At 40.2% G+C, this 16,915-nt stretch overlaps 1 protein-coding gene across 1 annotated transcript in view; it reads right to left on the minus strand.

The window, feature by feature from the left end:
• Nucleotides 1-9,025: 9,025 nt before the first annotated feature.
• Nucleotides 9,026-16,915, minus strand: part of LRRIQ1 (leucine rich repeats and IQ motif containing 1) — a 269,506-nt gene continuing 261,616 nt past the window's right edge. The window contains exons 23-26 of the mRNA XM_069764400.1: nt 16,689-16,818; nt 13,763-13,823; nt 12,895-13,018; nt 9,026-9,474 (exon numbers count right to left, since the gene is read on the minus strand). Coding sequence (XP_069620501.1) covers nt 9,341-9,474; nt 12,895-13,018; nt 13,763-13,823; nt 16,689-16,818 — 449 coding nt within the window. The 3' untranslated portion in view covers nt 9,026-9,340. The remainder of the gene's footprint in view (nt 9,475-12,894; nt 13,019-13,762; nt 13,824-16,688; nt 16,819-16,915) is intronic.

Raw genomic sequence — 16,915 nt, forward strand, 5'->3', positions numbered from 1 at the left:
GCGTCTGTAATTTACATCATAGGTAGACCTCAACTATGGGAGACAAACCGAGAAAAAAAAATCCAGAAAATCACATTGTCTGTTTTTTTAACAATTTATTTGCATATTATGGTGGAAAATAAGTATTTGGTCAGAAACAAACAATCAAGATTTCTGGCTCTCACAGACCTGTATCTTCTTCTTTAAGAGTCTCCTCTTTCCTCCACTCATTACCTGTAGTAATGGCACCTGTTTAAACTTGTTATCAGTATAAAAAGACACCTGTGCACACCCTCAAACAGTCTGACTCCAAACTCCACTATGGTGAAGACCAAAGAGCTGTCAAAGGACACCAGAAACAAAATTGTAGCCCTGCACCAGGCTGGGAAGACTGAATCTGCAATAGCCAACCAGCTTGGAGTGAAGAAATCAACAGTGGGAGCAATAATTAGAAAATGGAAGACATACAAGACCACTGATAATCTCCCTCGATCTGGGGCTCCACGCAAAATCCCACCCCGTGGGGTCAGAATGATCACAAGAACGGTGAGCAAAAATCCCAGAACCACGCGGGGGGACCTAGTGAATGAACTGCAGAGAGCTGGGACCAATGTAACAAGGCTTACCATAAGTAACACACTACGCCACCATGGATTCAGATCCTGCAGTGCCAGACGTGTCCCACTGCTTAAGCCAGTACATGTACGGGCCCGTCTGAAGTTTGCTAGAGAGCATTTGGATGATCCAGAGGAGTTTTGGGAGAATGTCCTATGGTCTGATGAAACCAAACTGGAACTGTTTGGTAGAAACACAACTTGTCGTATTTGGAGGAAAAAGAATACTGAGTTGCATCCATCAAACACCATACCTACTGTAAAGCATGGTGGTGGAAACATCATGCTTTAGGGCTGTTTCTCTGCAAAGGGGCCAGGACGACTGATCCGGGTACATGAAAGAATGAATGGGGCCATGTATCGTGAGATTTTGAGTGCAAACCTCCTTCCATCAGCAAGGGCATTGAAGATGAAACGTGGCTGGGTCTTTCAACATGACAATGATCCAAAGCACACCGCCAGGGCAACGAAGGAGTGGCTTCGTAAGAAGCATTTCAAGGTCCTGGAGTGGCCTAGCCAGTCTCCAGATCTCAACCCTATAGAAAACCTTTGGAGGGAGTTGAAAGTCCGTGTTGCCAAGCGAAAAGCCAAACACATCACTGCTCTAGAGGAGATCTGCATGGAGGAATGGGCCAACATACCAACAACAGTGTGTGGCAACCTTGTGAAGACTTACAGAAAACGTTTGACCTCTGTCATTGCCAACAAAGGATATATTACAAAGTATTGAGATGAAATTTTGTTTCTGACCAAATACTTATTTTCCACCATAATATGCAAATAAAATGTTAAAAAAACAGACAATGTGATTTTCTGGATTTTTTTTTCTCAGTTTGTCTCCCATAGTTGAGGTCTACCTATGATGTAAATTACAGACGCCTCTCATCTTTTTAAGTGGTGGAACTTGCACTATTGCTGACTGACTAAATACTTTTTTGCCCCACTGTACATATATATATATATATATAGACACACACACACACATCTATTCTATGTGTATATATCTATTCTAACTTGTCACTCTGTGATATACAGTTTTGGCAAAAATTAAGAGACCACCACATCAAAACCCTGTCATGAGCAGCCCGATCTTCAGACCTGTACCCCATTGAAAACCTCGGGAATGTAATCAAGAGGATGATTGATAGTCACAAGCCATCAAACAAAGAAGAATTGCTTACATTTTTGTGCCAGAAGCAGTGTGAAAGACTGGTGAAAAGCATGCCAAGATGCATGAAAGCTGTGATTAAAAATCATGGTTATTCCACAAAATATTGATTTCTGAACTCTTCCGGAGTTAAAACATTGTTGTTTCTAAATGATTATGAACTTGTTTTCTTTGCATTATTTGAGGTCTGAAAACACATTTTTTAATTTTGACAATTTCACCTATTCAGAAAAAAAATGTTATTGCTTGGAAATTCGGAGACATGTTGTCAGAAGTTTCTAGAATAAATGAACAAGTTACATTTTACTCAAAAATTTACCTATAGAGAGAAAAATCAGACAAACTGAACATTTTGCAGTGGTCTCTTAATTTTTGCCAGAGCGATATATATATATATATATGTGTGTGTGTGTGTGTGTGTGTTTTGACGAATATTTCCTTCGAAAACAACATTTAAATGACAGAAAATTGCTGTATGTAAAAGCTCATGTTAAAATCGCATTGCAATCGGCTGTCATACGGATTCATAGGTGCGAGAAAATCGCTTCATTGCATTGCAAATGGATTACACACAGATGTCCATACGGAGAACACTCCTGTGACTCTCGGCAGGGAGACTCGGACCGATTTTCCATATGGTAAGGGTGACCCGGGCCTAAGTCTTTACATTTTCTGTATTATCTGATGTATTGATGCATTGTCTTTTTTTCTTGCTTAGTTGAGTTGCTTAGCCATTTTGTGAACAATGAAGGAAAGAAACATCAAAATATGTTTATCTGACATAAAACTTTGCTTGCTGACACGGATGATGAGGTCACAGTAGCATATGGCACCCGATGCGAGAGCATCGGATGCAATATGCTAATTACCCTCGACTCCTGCTCTGCTCCGAGCTTGAGCCGAGTGTCAGTGCTCTGTGCTCCAATCTTCTCTCATGACACTTGCAGCACAGGTGTGGAGGAGACAGATAAAGTAATTTCTCCATCTCCCCTATGGCCTGACTCAGCATATATATCGGACTGTAACGGTATGATATCCGAGTGTAGTCCGATGTATCACAAGCACCCATAGACTTGTATGGGTGGGGTGTGCAGAGTCTCGCTGCTGAGTCTGTTGCAACATGCTGCAATTTGCGATTGCTCTTTCATGCCAAATCTGCACTGCCCCATAGTATAGCATTGGGCTGAGTGCTATCCAAAAAAACATTGGCTATCACTCGGTTGTGTTGTACAGTATGCTCTTGTGACCCCGGCCTTATAATCACTTCACATTCCGGTGATGTCGCCACTGGGTCTCTTGGCACTCATAGGACATTGTTATGCGAACTCTGCAGCCAATCAGCAGCTGCTATTGGGTTCCAGTGCTCCCACTTTCACTGGACATCTACATTTTGTTAGAGACCCAGTAACCCAGTGCCAGTTGACAGGCTGCAGTGCTTATGTGGTATAAAAACGTTATGTAAGTGCCAAGAGACCTGGGTCCAATATTGCTAACTAGTGCAAAGTGCGGGAGGTGAGTATATTTCTTTTATTTCAGTAGGGATGGCTGTGGGAAATCTCTCTATCTCATTACAGTGGGGCAAAAAAGTATTTAGTCAGTCAGCAATAGTGCAAGTTCCACCACTTAAAAAGATGAGAGGCGTCTGTAATTTACATCATAGGTAGACCTCAACTATGGGAGACAAACTGAGAAAAAAAAATCCAGAAAATCACATTGTCTGTTTTTTTTATCATTTTATTTGCATATTATGGTGGAAAATAAGTATTTGGTCAGAAACAAACAATCAAGATTTCTGGCTCTCACAGACCTGTAACTTCTTCTTTAAGAGTCTCCTCTTTCCTCCACTCATTACCTGTAGTAATGGCACCTGTTTAAACTTGTTATCAGTATAAAAAGACACCTGTGCACACCCTCAAACAGTCTGACTCTAAACTCCACTATGGTGAAGACCAAAGAGCTGTCAAAGGACTCCAGAAACAAAATTGTAGCCCTGCACCAGGCTGGGAAGACTGAATCTGCAATAGTCAACCAGCTTGGAGTGAAGAAATCAACAGTGGGAGCAATAATTAGAAAATGGAAGACATACAAGACCACTGATAATCTCCCTCGATCTGGGGCTCCACGCAAAATCCCACCCTGTGGGGTCAGAATGATCACAAGAACGGTGAGCAAAAATCCCAGAACCACGCGGGGGGACCTAGTGAATGAACTGCAGAGAGCTGGGACCAATGTAACAAGGCCTACCATAAGTAACACACTACGCCACCATGGACTCAGATCCTGCAGTGCCAGACGTGTCCCACTGCTTAAGCCAGTACATGTCCGGGCCCGTCTGAAGATTGCTAGAGAGCATTTGGATGATCCAGAGGAGTTTTGGGAGAATGTCCTATGGTCTGATGAAACCAAACTGGAACTGTTTGGTAGAAACACAACTTGTCGTGTTTGGAGGAAAAAGAATACTGAGTTGCATCCATCAAACACCATACCTACTGTAAAGCATGGTGGTGGAAACATCATGCTTTGGGGCTGTTTCTCTGCAAAGGGGCCAGGACGACTGATCCGGGTACATGAAAGAATGAATGGGGCCATGTATCGTGAGATTTTGAGTGCAAACCTCCTTCCATCAGCAAGGGCATTGAAGATAAAACGTGTCTGGGTCTTTCAACATGACAATGATCCAAAGCACACCACCAGGGCAACGAAGGAGTGGCTTCGTAAGAAGCATTTCAAGGTCCTGGAGTGGCCTAGCCAGTCTCCAGATCTCAACCCTATAGAAAACCTTTGGAGGGAGTTGAAAGTCCGTGTTGCCAAGCGAAAAGCCAAAAACATCACTGCTCTAGAGGAGATCTGCATGGAGGAATGGGCCAACAACATACCAACAACAGTGTGTGGCAACCTTGTGAAGACTTACAGAAAACGTTTGACCTCTGTCATTGCCAACAAAGGATATATTACAAAGTATTGAGATGAAATTTTGTTTCTGACCAAATACTTATTTTCCACCATAATATGCAAATAAAATGTTAAAAAAACAGACAATGTGATTTTCTGGATTTTTTTTTCTCAGTTTGTCTCCCATAGTTGAGGTCTACCTATGATGTAAATTACAGACGCCTCTCATCTTTTTAAGTGGTGGAACTTGCACTATTGCTGACTGACTAAATACTTTTTTGCCCCACTGTACATATATATATATATATATAGACACACACACACACATCTATTCTATGTGTATATATCTATTCTAACTTGTCACTCTGTGATATACAGTTTTGGCAAAAATTAAGAGACCACCACATCAAAACCCTGTCATGAGCAGCCCGATCTTCAGACCTGTACCCCATTGAAAACCTCTGGAATGTAATCAAGAGGATGATTGATAGTCACAAGCCATCAAACAAAGAAGAATTGCTTACATTTTTGTGCCAGAAGCAGTGTGAAAGACTGGTGAAAAGCATGCCAAGATGCATGAAAGCTGTGATTAAAAATCATGGTTATTCCACAAAATATTGATTTCTGAACTCTTCCGGAGTTAAAACATTGTTGTTTCTAAATGATTATGAACTTGTTTTCTTTGCATTATTTGAGGTCTGAAAACACATTTTTTAATTTTGACAATTTCACCTATTCAGAAAAAAAATGTTATTGCTTGGAAATTCGGAGACATGTTGTCAGAAGTTTCTAGAATAAATGAACAAGTTACATTTTACTCAAAAATTTACCTATAGAGAGAAAAATCAGACAAACTGAACATTTTGCAGTGGTCTCTTAATTTTTGCCAGAGCGATATATATATATATATATATATATATATATGTGTGTGTGTGTGTGTGTGTGTTTTGACGAATATTTCCTTCGAAAACAACATTTAAATGACAGAAAATTGCTGTATGTAAAAGCTCATGTTAAAATCGCATTGCAATCGGCTGTCATACGGATTCATAGGTGCGAGAAAATCGCTTCATTGCATTGCAAATGGATTACACACAGATGTCCATACGGAGAACACTCCTGTGACTCTCGGCAGGGAGACTCGGACCGATTTTCCATATGGTAAGGGTGACCCGGGCCTAAGTCTTTACATTTTCTGTATTATCTGATGTATTGATGCATTGTCTTTTTTTCTTGCTTAGTTGAGTTGCTTAGCCATTTTGTGAACAATGAAGGAAAGAAACATCAAAATATGTTTATCTGACATAAAACTTTGCTTGCTGACACGGATGATGAGGTCACAGTAGCATATGGCACCCGATGCGAGAGCATCGGATGCAATATGCTAATTACCCTCGACTCCTGCTCTGCTCCGAGCTTGAGCCGAGTGTCAGTGCTCTGTGCTCCAATCTTCTCTCATGACACTTGCAGCACAGGTGTGGAGGAGACAGATAAAGTAATTTCTCCATCTCCCCTATGGCCTGACTCAGCATATATATCGGACTGTAACGGTATGATATCCGAGTGTAGTCCGATGTATCACAAGCACCCATAGACTTGTATGGGTGGGGTGTGCAGAGTCTCGCTGCTGAGTCTGTTGCAACATGCTGCAATTTGCGATTGCTCTTTCATGCCAAATCTGCACTGCCCCATAGTATAGCATTGGGCTGAGTGCTATCCAAAAAAACATTGGCTATCACTCGGTTGTGTTGTACAGTATGCTCTTGTGACCCCGGCCTTATAATCACTTCACATTCCGGTGATGTCGCCACTGGGTCTCTTGGCACTCATAGGACATTGTTATGCGAACTCTGCAGCCAATCAGCAGCTGCTATTGGGTTCCAGTGCTCCCACTTTCACTGGACATCTACATTTTGTTAGAGACCCAGTAACCCAGTGCCAGTTGACAGGCTGCAGTGCTTATGTGGTATAAAAACGTTATGTAAGTGCCAAGAGACCTGGGTCCAATATTGCTAACTAGTGCAAAGTGCGGGAGGTGAGTATATTTCTTTTATTTCAGTAGGGATGGCTGTGGGAAATCTCTCTATCTCATTACAGTGGGGCAAAAAAGTATTTAGTCAGTCAGCAATAGTGCAAGTTCCACCACTTAAAAAGATGAGAGGCGTCTGTAATTTACATCATAGGTAGACCTCAACTATGGGAGACAAACTGAGAAAAAAAAATCCAGAAAATCACATTGTCTGTTTTTTTTATCATTTTATTTGCATATTATGGTGGAAAATAAGTATTTGGTCAGAAACAAACAATCAAGATTTCTGGCTCTCACAGACCTGTAACTTCTTCTTTAAGAGTCTCCTCTTTCCTCCACTCATTACCTGTAGTAATGGCACCTGTTTAAACTTGTTATCAGTATAAAAAGACACCTGTGCACACCCTCAAACAGTCTGACTCTAAACTCCACTATGGTGAAGACCAAAGAGCTGTCAAAGGACTCCAGAAACAAAATTGTAGCCCTGCACCAGGCTGGGAAGACTGAATCTGCAATAGTCAACCAGCTTGGAGTGAAGAAATCAACAGTGGGAGCAATAATTAGAAAATGGAAGACATACAAGACCACTGATAATCTCCCTCGATCTGGGGCTCCACGCAAAATCCCACCCTGTGGGGTCAGAATGATCACAAGAACGGTGAGCAAAAATCCCAGAACCACGCGGGGGGACCTAGTGAATGAACTGCAGAGAGCTGGGACCAATGTAACAAGGCCTACCATAAGTAACACACTACGCCACCATGGACTCAGATCCTGCAGTGCCAGACGTGTCCCACTGCTTAAGCCAGTACATGTCCGGGCCCGTCTGAAGATTGCTAGAGAGCATTTGGATGATCCAGAGGAGTTTTGGGAGAATGTCCTATGGTCTGATGAAACCAAACTGGAACTGTTTGGTAGAAACACAACTTGTCGTGTTTGGAGGAAAAAGAATACTGAGTTGCATCCATCAAACACCATACCTACTGTAAAGCATGGTGGTGGAAACATCATGCTTTGGGGCTGTTTCTCTGCAAAGGGGCCAGGACGACTGATCCGGGTACATGAAAGAATGAATGGGGCCATGTATCGTGAGATTTTGAGTGCAAACCTCCTTCCATCAGCAAGGGCATTGAAGATAAAACGTGTCTGGGTCTTTCAACATGACAATGATCCAAAGCACACCACCAGGGCAACGAAGGAGTGGCTTCGTAAGAAGCATTTCAAGGTCCTGGAGTGGCCTAGCCAGTCTCCAGATCTCAACCCTATAGAAAACCTTTGGAGGGAGTTGAAAGTCCGTGTTGCCAAGCGAAAAGCCAAAAACATCACTGCTCTAGAGGAGATCTGCATGGAGGAATGGGCCAACAACATACCAACAACAGTGTGTGGCAACCTTGTGAAGACTTACAGAAAACGTTTGACCTCTGTCATTGCCAACAAAGGATATATTACAAAGTATTGAGATGAAATTTTGTTTCTGACCAAATACTTATTTTCCACCATAATATGCAAATAAAATGATAAAAAAACAGACAAAGTGATTTTCTGGATTTTTTTTCTCAGTTTGTCTCCCATAGTTGAGGTCTACCTATGATGTAAATTACAGACGCCTCTCATCTTTTTAAGTGGTGGAACTTGCACTATTGCTGACTGACTAAATACTTTTTTGCCCCACTGTATGTATGTTTTAAAAAGACTAATAACTTGACATTTAAATAGTAACTAAACTTTTTGATTTAATTATCATCCAGGCATTTCAAAGTTTAGATTTTTTTTTACCTTATTTTTGCTTTTTCTCCCTAAAACATTATTCTGCAGTACTATTTTAATGCTTTAGAAGCTCCTTTCTACTGCTGCTGAGCACTTTCTGTACACTATATTCAAACATTCTGTATAGTGAGGAGCTTCAACAGTTTGAGTCAGCTTGCTCACCAGAGGAAATTGTTTTCAAGCAGGGGAATACACTTACTGTTTGAATATAAACGGAGCTTGCTGAGCAGCAGTTAAAAGAAGCTTCTAAAAGAGAATGAAATTGGCATAGTAAGGACCATGCAGCATAATAGTTGGGAGAGAATGAAGCAAAATAAAGTATTGAAGTATATTACAAAATTTATAATGAAGGATAATTAAATGAAAACAATTTAGTGGTAAGTCTTTAGTTATTACTCTTCAACATTTTTAACATCTAAGTATCACTAAAGCTTAACATCTAAAAAAAAGCATATATTTTCTTAATAAAACTTAGTATTGATTCAAACATCAGCTAAAATATTTTTATGAAAAATCATATTTAAGCATTTTTGTGCTAGTCTTTAGATGAAAAAAATGAATCTAAAGAATTCCATGTTCAGTTATTGTGTTCAAATTCTTTACTGGTTTGATATGTCATACAAAGTAAGGCACAACATTTATCACAACAATGTCATATACGCTACATTTTTATAATAAATAATTTAGTTAATTGAAAAATCATTTAAAACAAGAGCTAAAGAAAATATGAATTTTACCATGTATATCACAATAGCAGAAAGAACTACTGGAAAATGTCAGATAGTTTCCCAAAAAATTTTCTATTGTAAATATGGATCTATATAAGGATAGCGTATATTTTGAATCATATAAAATATACTAAACGATTCATCTGTATATCTTTAAATAAAACTATATATTGGCTTTTCCCTTCTTTTTTCCTCCTCCCCAGCCACCACTGAATTGAACTGGATTGTCTCTAAATGATATGCGTTCTTTCCGCTGAGGTCCCGAATAAGTTTTCACTGGTGCAAATAAATTTCTGTCTAAAGAACAAAAAAAAATACAGCTTTATTAACATATTAAAATAAAAAGAGACAGATCTAACACATGGCACTTGATGAATTGTTCATGATCACTTCCAGATGATGGCCCTAATCCAGATAACAGTTTCAGGAATTATAGCTAAAACATGTTCGCTAAATTGAATGTAGGCATCTACCAATAGGAAAGCAGAAGATATACTGTATGTTATATGTTGCACCCTGTAATTGCTGGCCATGCCTCATAAATAAATGATCCAACAATCTCATACTTAAAGGGGACCTGTCCTGTAAAATAATGCTATTAACCTGCAGATATGGGGTTACCCTGTGGCACTTAGAGCCCCCCAGTCGGGAGGAAATCAACTTTATTCTCCCCAGTGGCATCTGACTTCCAGTCATAAGGGTGGAGCTAGCCCGGTTTCAGTCACACAAAATAGATAATAAATAACATTTCCAACGTCTACTTTACATCAGAACAATTTTTGAAACATAACTTTTTTGTTCAAAGGGTTAAAAGTTGACCAACAATTTCTCATTTTTCCAACAAGATTTACAAAATCATTTTTTTAGGGACCAGATCACATTTGAAGTGACTTTGAGGGGTCTATACGACAGAAAATAACCAAAAGTGACACCATTAAAAACTGCACCCCTTAAGGTGCTCAAAACTACATTCAAGAAGTTTATCAACCCCTTCAGGTGCTTCACAGAAACTGAAGCAATGTGGAAGGAAAGAATGAACATTTAACTTTTTCGCAAAAAACTTACCCCCATTTTTTATTTTTTTTCACAAGGATAACAGAAGAAAATGGACCCCAAAAAGTGTTGTGCAATTTCTCCTGATTACGCCTATACTCAAGAGGTGGGGGAAGTCTACTGTTTGTGCGCACTGCAGGGCTCAGAAGGGAAGGTGCACGTTTGATTTTTTGAACGCAAAATTGTTTGGAATCGAGAGCAGACATCATGTCGCGTTTGGAGAGCCGCTGATGTGCCAAAGTAGTGGAAACCCTCACAAGTACAAGTGACCAAATTTTAGAACTACACCCCCCAAATAATTTGGCTAGATATGTAGTGAGTATCTTGAAAATAAAAAAAATATAAAAAAAAAATTTCCTCAAAAATGTTCTTTTAACTCCAAATGGTTTTATATTCATAAGGGTAGGAGGAGAAAATGGAGTCCAAAATTTGTTGTGCAATTTCTTTCTCCTGATACCCCATATATGGGCGGAAACTACTGTTTGGGCGCACTGCAGGCCTCTGAAGGGAAGGAGTGATGTTTTGGAATGCAGACTGATGGAATGGTCTGCAGGTGTCATGTCGCATTTAGAGAGCCTCTGATCTGCCTTAGCAGTGGAAACCCCCCACAAGTGACTCAATACTGGAATGGATCTAGTGTTTCCTGGTATGTGAATTTTATAATGTAGTGGCATACGTGAGTAGTGTTGAGTGCATTGGGTTGGCATACGTGAGTTGTGTAGTGTACATCAGGTTGGCATATATGAGTTGAGTAGTGTACATCAGATTGCCATACGTGAATTGTGTACAGTGCATCAGTTTGGCATACGTGAGTTGTGTCAGTCAGAAATGAATTTAGTAGTCTATGGATGTGGTACAGTTTGAAGAATTCTTTTATAGACAGGCCAGGTTTGTCAGGTCAGGTGTTGAATCGATAAGTGGTGTACTTGCATATTTCGCTTCTGTAACACACTCGGCACCTCTTTTGCAACCTTCTTTTCTTTGTGGTTTGAGGGATCTCACCCTGGATATGTTGGCCTGGTATGTTATGAGCAGGAGAAGAGCCTTGGTGAAACAGGTAAAGAAGAACCCCAAGATCACTGTGGCTGAGCTCCCGAGATGCAGTAGGAAGACTGGAGAAAGTTCCACAAATTCAACTATCACTGAAGCCCTCCACCAGTCGGGCCTTACGGCAGAGTGGCCCGATGGAAGCCTCTCCTCAGTGCAAGACATGTGAAAGCCCGCATAGTTTGCTAAAAAACACATGAAGGACTCTCAGACAATGAGAAATAAGATTCTCTGGTCTGATGAGATGAAGATAGACCTTTTTGTTGATAATTCTAAGTGGTATGTGTGGAGAAATCCAGGCACTGCTCATCGCCTGCCCAATACAATTCCAACAGTGAAACATGTTGGTGGCAGCATCATGCTATGGGAGTTTTTTTCAACTGCAGGGACAGGATGACTGGTTTCCATTGAAGGAAACATGAATACGGCCAAGTACAGAAATATACTGGATGAAAACCTCTTCCAGAGTGCTCTGGACCTCAGACTTGGCCGAAGGTTCACCTTCCAACAAGACAATGACCCTAAGCACACAGCTAAAATAACAAAGGAGTGGCTTAAGAACAACTTTGTGACCATTCTTGACTTGCCCAGTCAGAGCCCTGACCTAAACCCAATTGAGCATCTCTGAAGAGACCTGAAAATGGCTGTCCACCAACATTCACCATCCAAACAGAAGGAACTGGAGAGGATCTGCAAGAAAGAATGGCAGAGGATCCCCAAATCCAGGTGTAAAAAACTTGTTGCTTCATTCCTAAGAAGACTCATGGCTGTACTAGCTCAAAAGGGTGCTTCTATTCAATACTGAGGGTCTGAATACTTATGACCATGTGATATTTCAGTTTTTCTTTTTTAATAAATTTGCAAAAATTACTTTACTAAATTTCGGTATTTTTTCAGTCAAGATGGGGTGCAGAGTGCACATTAATGAGAAAAAAAGAACTTTTTTTGAATTTACCAAATGGCTGCAATGAAACAAAGCGTGAAAAATTTAAAGGGGTCTGAAAACTTTCCATACCCACTGTACAAGCACGGATACTTTAGCATGCTTTTTAAGTCTTTTTGATAAGGTAGATAATTTTTATCCTGTGTGCATCAATGGTAGAAACTTTTACTGTAATCTACAGCCTGCATCTGTAGTGCAGATCTTCTGACACGTTGGTATTAGGTAATACTTGTATTCACCATAAAGTAATAATTCTTAAGCATCCTTTTATAAAATGATGCATTATGGCATTCCTCCGTCATCTCTCGTGGAACAGTAATAATTAGTTGACAAATGAAAATTGGCATCCCCATATACACAGGGTGTGTCTTTACACAGTCTAACATTGGTCAGCACTGATTGGAAAGAGTGTAGGGACTCGCCCCCAAATGGTAACACCCAGGTGTCAATATATTCAGAAATTTCTAGGAAGAATAACATAGGAATAGACAATACATCTTGACAAGATACTGTGTCATTCTTCCTTATGTCAAGAGAACCAACAGTTTCATAGTTTTTAAGGTTGAAGGTAGGCTTAAGTCCAAAGAGTTCAACCTATAGCCTGTTCGGTCCTTCTTAATATAAGGTCATTAGATTTCCAAATGCTTGCCAATTAAATATATACGGTAACTTACTAGAAGATGTCCCAGAACTTCTTTGAGTTTTCGCTTTTTCTTCTCTGTTTTGAGATACTGAACTGCCAGATTTCACAGACAACAGATCTAAGTCATCAGCTTCTTTGCTTAGAGGAGCATTACTCTGAAAATTGTGACAAAACATGCATATCTTACTATCCCAAGAGCACAAAACATACCTGTGCCCAAAGTATATGAACGGTTATTGCTGGTTCCAAACTCTTCCTCATCTTCCAGAATGAACAGGCTTGATAATTCGAGAAGTCATCTGTCCGGTTGCACTGACTATTCTGCCTGCAGTACTTTGCAATGGGTGAAATCTATGGTTGTCATTCATTATTATTATTATTTCTTTTTGGATAAGTAAAGCCAAGCATCACTGCTGCGGACCAGCGGTTAACCCCTTCCCATGGACATGCGAGAAGTCAATAGATTTTCACTTTTCCGGTGTATGGACAATATTTCACTTTCTCTTACGAGTTTTCAATGAAACATTTTTTAAATTATTGGAAACGTAGAAAATAATAATATAACCTTGAGCCAAAACAGAATGTAATCTCTAACAATAATAAGGGAGGGATGAATAATCAGCATGCAAATTGTACCTCAGCGTTCTGGTTCTTGATGTAAACCATGCCAGCGTCACCAGTAATGTACGCAGTGTATTAACCAACACCTTGATACAATTACACATCTATTATTTATGGTTTGCATCTAAAATCAGTACTATCAGTCACTTCTGTGGTATGCTTAGCACATGGCCATTTATTGTATGTAAATTCATGCAGAGTATTTATTCAGAATATTTAGCGGTTAAGATAGAATCAGATAATAATCCCTAAGGGAAATATACTGGATAATATCTTACCACAAGCTGGACACGTCTTCCATTCAGAACGTCATGGTTTAATTCAGGCAATAAACGCTTACTGAAATAAAAGGACATAGAATGATTCAAACTATAGACCTAATTCTGTACCATGGGGCAGAAATCAGATGGTATTTTCTATATCTGCATATTCATCAATCACAGGAGCATCATATTTGGGGAAAAATATAGAATTGTGGTCTACACGTGACTCATGGAAACTAGGATCAACCATCCAAACTGTGCACATGCAGCAAATGCCTAGATGGGGTAATGCATGAAATAAACCAATATGTATTTTTATTACCTAAGTAAACCATTGTATTAATTTAATGTTCCATTTCTAGCAGCTGTAGAGAGAAGAAATGAGCAAATTGGTTGGAAAAGACTTTAACGGGAACCTGGCAGCTGCGCATGCGCAGGGAGGCAGTGGTGACGCAGGGAACGAGATTTGTAGAGCCGGCGGTAATGGCTAGCGGAGTACTAGATCAGTGGTCCCCAACTCCAGTCCTCAAGGCCCACCAACAGGTCATGTTTTCAGGATTTCCTTTGCATTGCACAGGTGATGCAATTATTACCTGGGCAAGACTAAGGAAATCCTGAAAACATGACATGTTGGTGGGCCTTGAGGACTGGAGTTGGTGACCCCTGTACTAGATCACCACTGCCTCCCTAAGCATGTGCACTGATGAAGTTGGGGAGCATACACTTGGCTTCACTATGAATTGCCAGGGATTACCATTGGTAAACTGAAAAGTATAAGTGCAGAAAATATGTGCGGATGTTAAATGCAGAAACACTGTGGATTCCAGATTACATATCCAACGTGTGAATCGACTGTACCTTAGATACTGTTATTTGGAACGCTTGAATTTTATAAGTGTATATGTGTCATGTACAGAATTTGCGTGCACAGTTCTTTATTAAAAACCAAATAATATATGAGGCTGATACTAAATGGCGACCTCCATCCTGTTTCAGTATGATAACTACATTCACTTTATTATGTCTACAACAGAGGCAGTCTTATTCCTAGTCTATAATGGGCCACATACACAGGTGCATCTCACAAAATTAGAATATCAGCAAAAAGTAAATTTATTTCAGTTCTTCAATACAAAATATGAAACTCATATATTAGATAGATCACTCTGTTTGTTATGACTCTATTTCAAGTGTTTATTTCTGTTAATGTTGATGATTATGGCTTACCCCAAATGAAAACCCAAAAGTCATTATCTCAGTAAATTAGAATACTTTATAACACCAGCTTGAAAAAATGATTTTAACATCCGAAATGTTGGCCTACTCAAATGTATGTTCAGTAAATGCACTCAATACTTGGTCAGGGCTTATTTTGCATCAATTACTGCATCAATGGCATAGACGCGATCAGTCTGTGGCACTGCTGAGGTGTTATGGAAGCCCAGATTGCTTTGATAGGAGCCTTCAGCTAATCAGCATTGTTGGGGCTGGTGTCTCTCATCTTCCTCTTGACAATACCCCATAGATTCTCTATAGGGTTAAGGTCAGGCGAGTTTGCTGGCCAATCAAGCACAGTGATACTGTTGTTTGAAAACCAGGTATTGGTACTTTTGGCAGTGTGGACAGGTGCCAAGTCCTGCTGGAGAATTACATTTCCATCTCTAAAAAGCTTGTCGGCAGAAAGGACGAATGAAGTGCTCTAAAATTTCCTGGTAGATGGCTGTGCTGACTTTGTTCTTGATAAAACACAGTGGACCTACACCAGCAGATGACATGGCTCCCGAAACCATCATTGATTGTGGATACTTCACTTCACGCTTAGTCCCAGAAGCGTCTGCTCGCTGCTGTCCAGCACGGACTTCAATGGCAGAAGCAGGAAAAGCAGCAGTAACTCTTTGTACAGAGTGGGACTGAGCAAGATGCTGGGACCGACGTCTCCGCTGAGCAGGCTCCACTGCGGCAGGAGAAGAATGGGAGACCGCAGCGGAGATGGCCCGAGATTCCCCGTGTGCAGAGGCGGGAACTCGACCCCTAACACACTAGACCTTGGAAATCCAGGTCCCAGAGTCTAGAGGAAGAGTGGAGAGAAAAACAATCCAAGCTGCTTGAGGCCTAGTGTGAAGTTTCCACAATCAGTGATGGTTTGGGGAGCTATGCTATCTGCTGGTATAAGTACACTGTTTTATCAAGACCAAAGTCAGCACAGCTGTCTACCAGGAAATTCCCTCTGCCGACAAGCTTTTTGGAGATGGAAATGTAATTCTCCAGCAGGACTTGGCACCTGTCCACACTGCCAAAAGTACCAATACCTGGTTGAAAAACAACAGTATCACTATGCTTGATTGGCCAGCAAACTCGTCTGACCTTAACCACATAGAGAATCTATGGGTTATCATCAAGAGGATGATGCGAGTCACCAGACCCAACAATGCAGATGAACTGAAGGCTCCTATCAAAACAATCTGGACTTCCATAACACCTCAGCAGTGCCACAGACTGATCGCCTCCATGCCATGCCGCATTGATGCAGTAATTTATGCAATAGGAGCCCCGACCAAGTATTGAGTGCATTTACTGAACATACATTTCAGTAGGCCAACATTTTGGATGTTTAAATCATTTTTTCAAGCTGGTGTTATATTCTAATTTACTGAGATAATGACTTTTGGGTTTTCATTGGCTGTAAACCATAATCATCAACATTAACAGAAATAAACACTTGAAATACATCACTCTATTTGTTATAACTCTAATATATGAGTTTCACTTTTTGTATTGAAGAAATTAAATAAATTAACTTTTGGCTGATATTCTAATTTTGTGAGATGCACCTGTATGCTAGAGGAGATGGTGTGCACATGATTTCTCACCCTATATGTATTGTACGAGGCACTGTATTCTGTATTAGCAAATCATTTGTACAATAAGACCAGTATACCACCTCGATGATGCAGAACGATTTGTATTTATGTCTCCACACTGTGTATGAAGCCATTGATAAGTGAGTTCTCTACTTCTTGCTAATGCTTCTAGAGGGAGTTCCGTTAACTGGCATGATTCTTCTTCTTTACCTAGGAAAAAGTTATAAAATCATTATATAAATGTATAAAAAAAAAACACAGGAAGGAAGAAAATAAGTATACCCACTTGGTCCACTTCCACAAAGTT

This window comes from Ranitomeya imitator, chromosome 4, assembly GCF_032444005.1.
Source record: "Ranitomeya imitator isolate aRanImi1 chromosome 4, aRanImi1.pri, whole genome shotgun sequence".
In the NCBI taxonomy this organism is placed as follows: domain Eukaryota; kingdom Metazoa; phylum Chordata; class Amphibia; order Anura; family Dendrobatidae; genus Ranitomeya; species Ranitomeya imitator.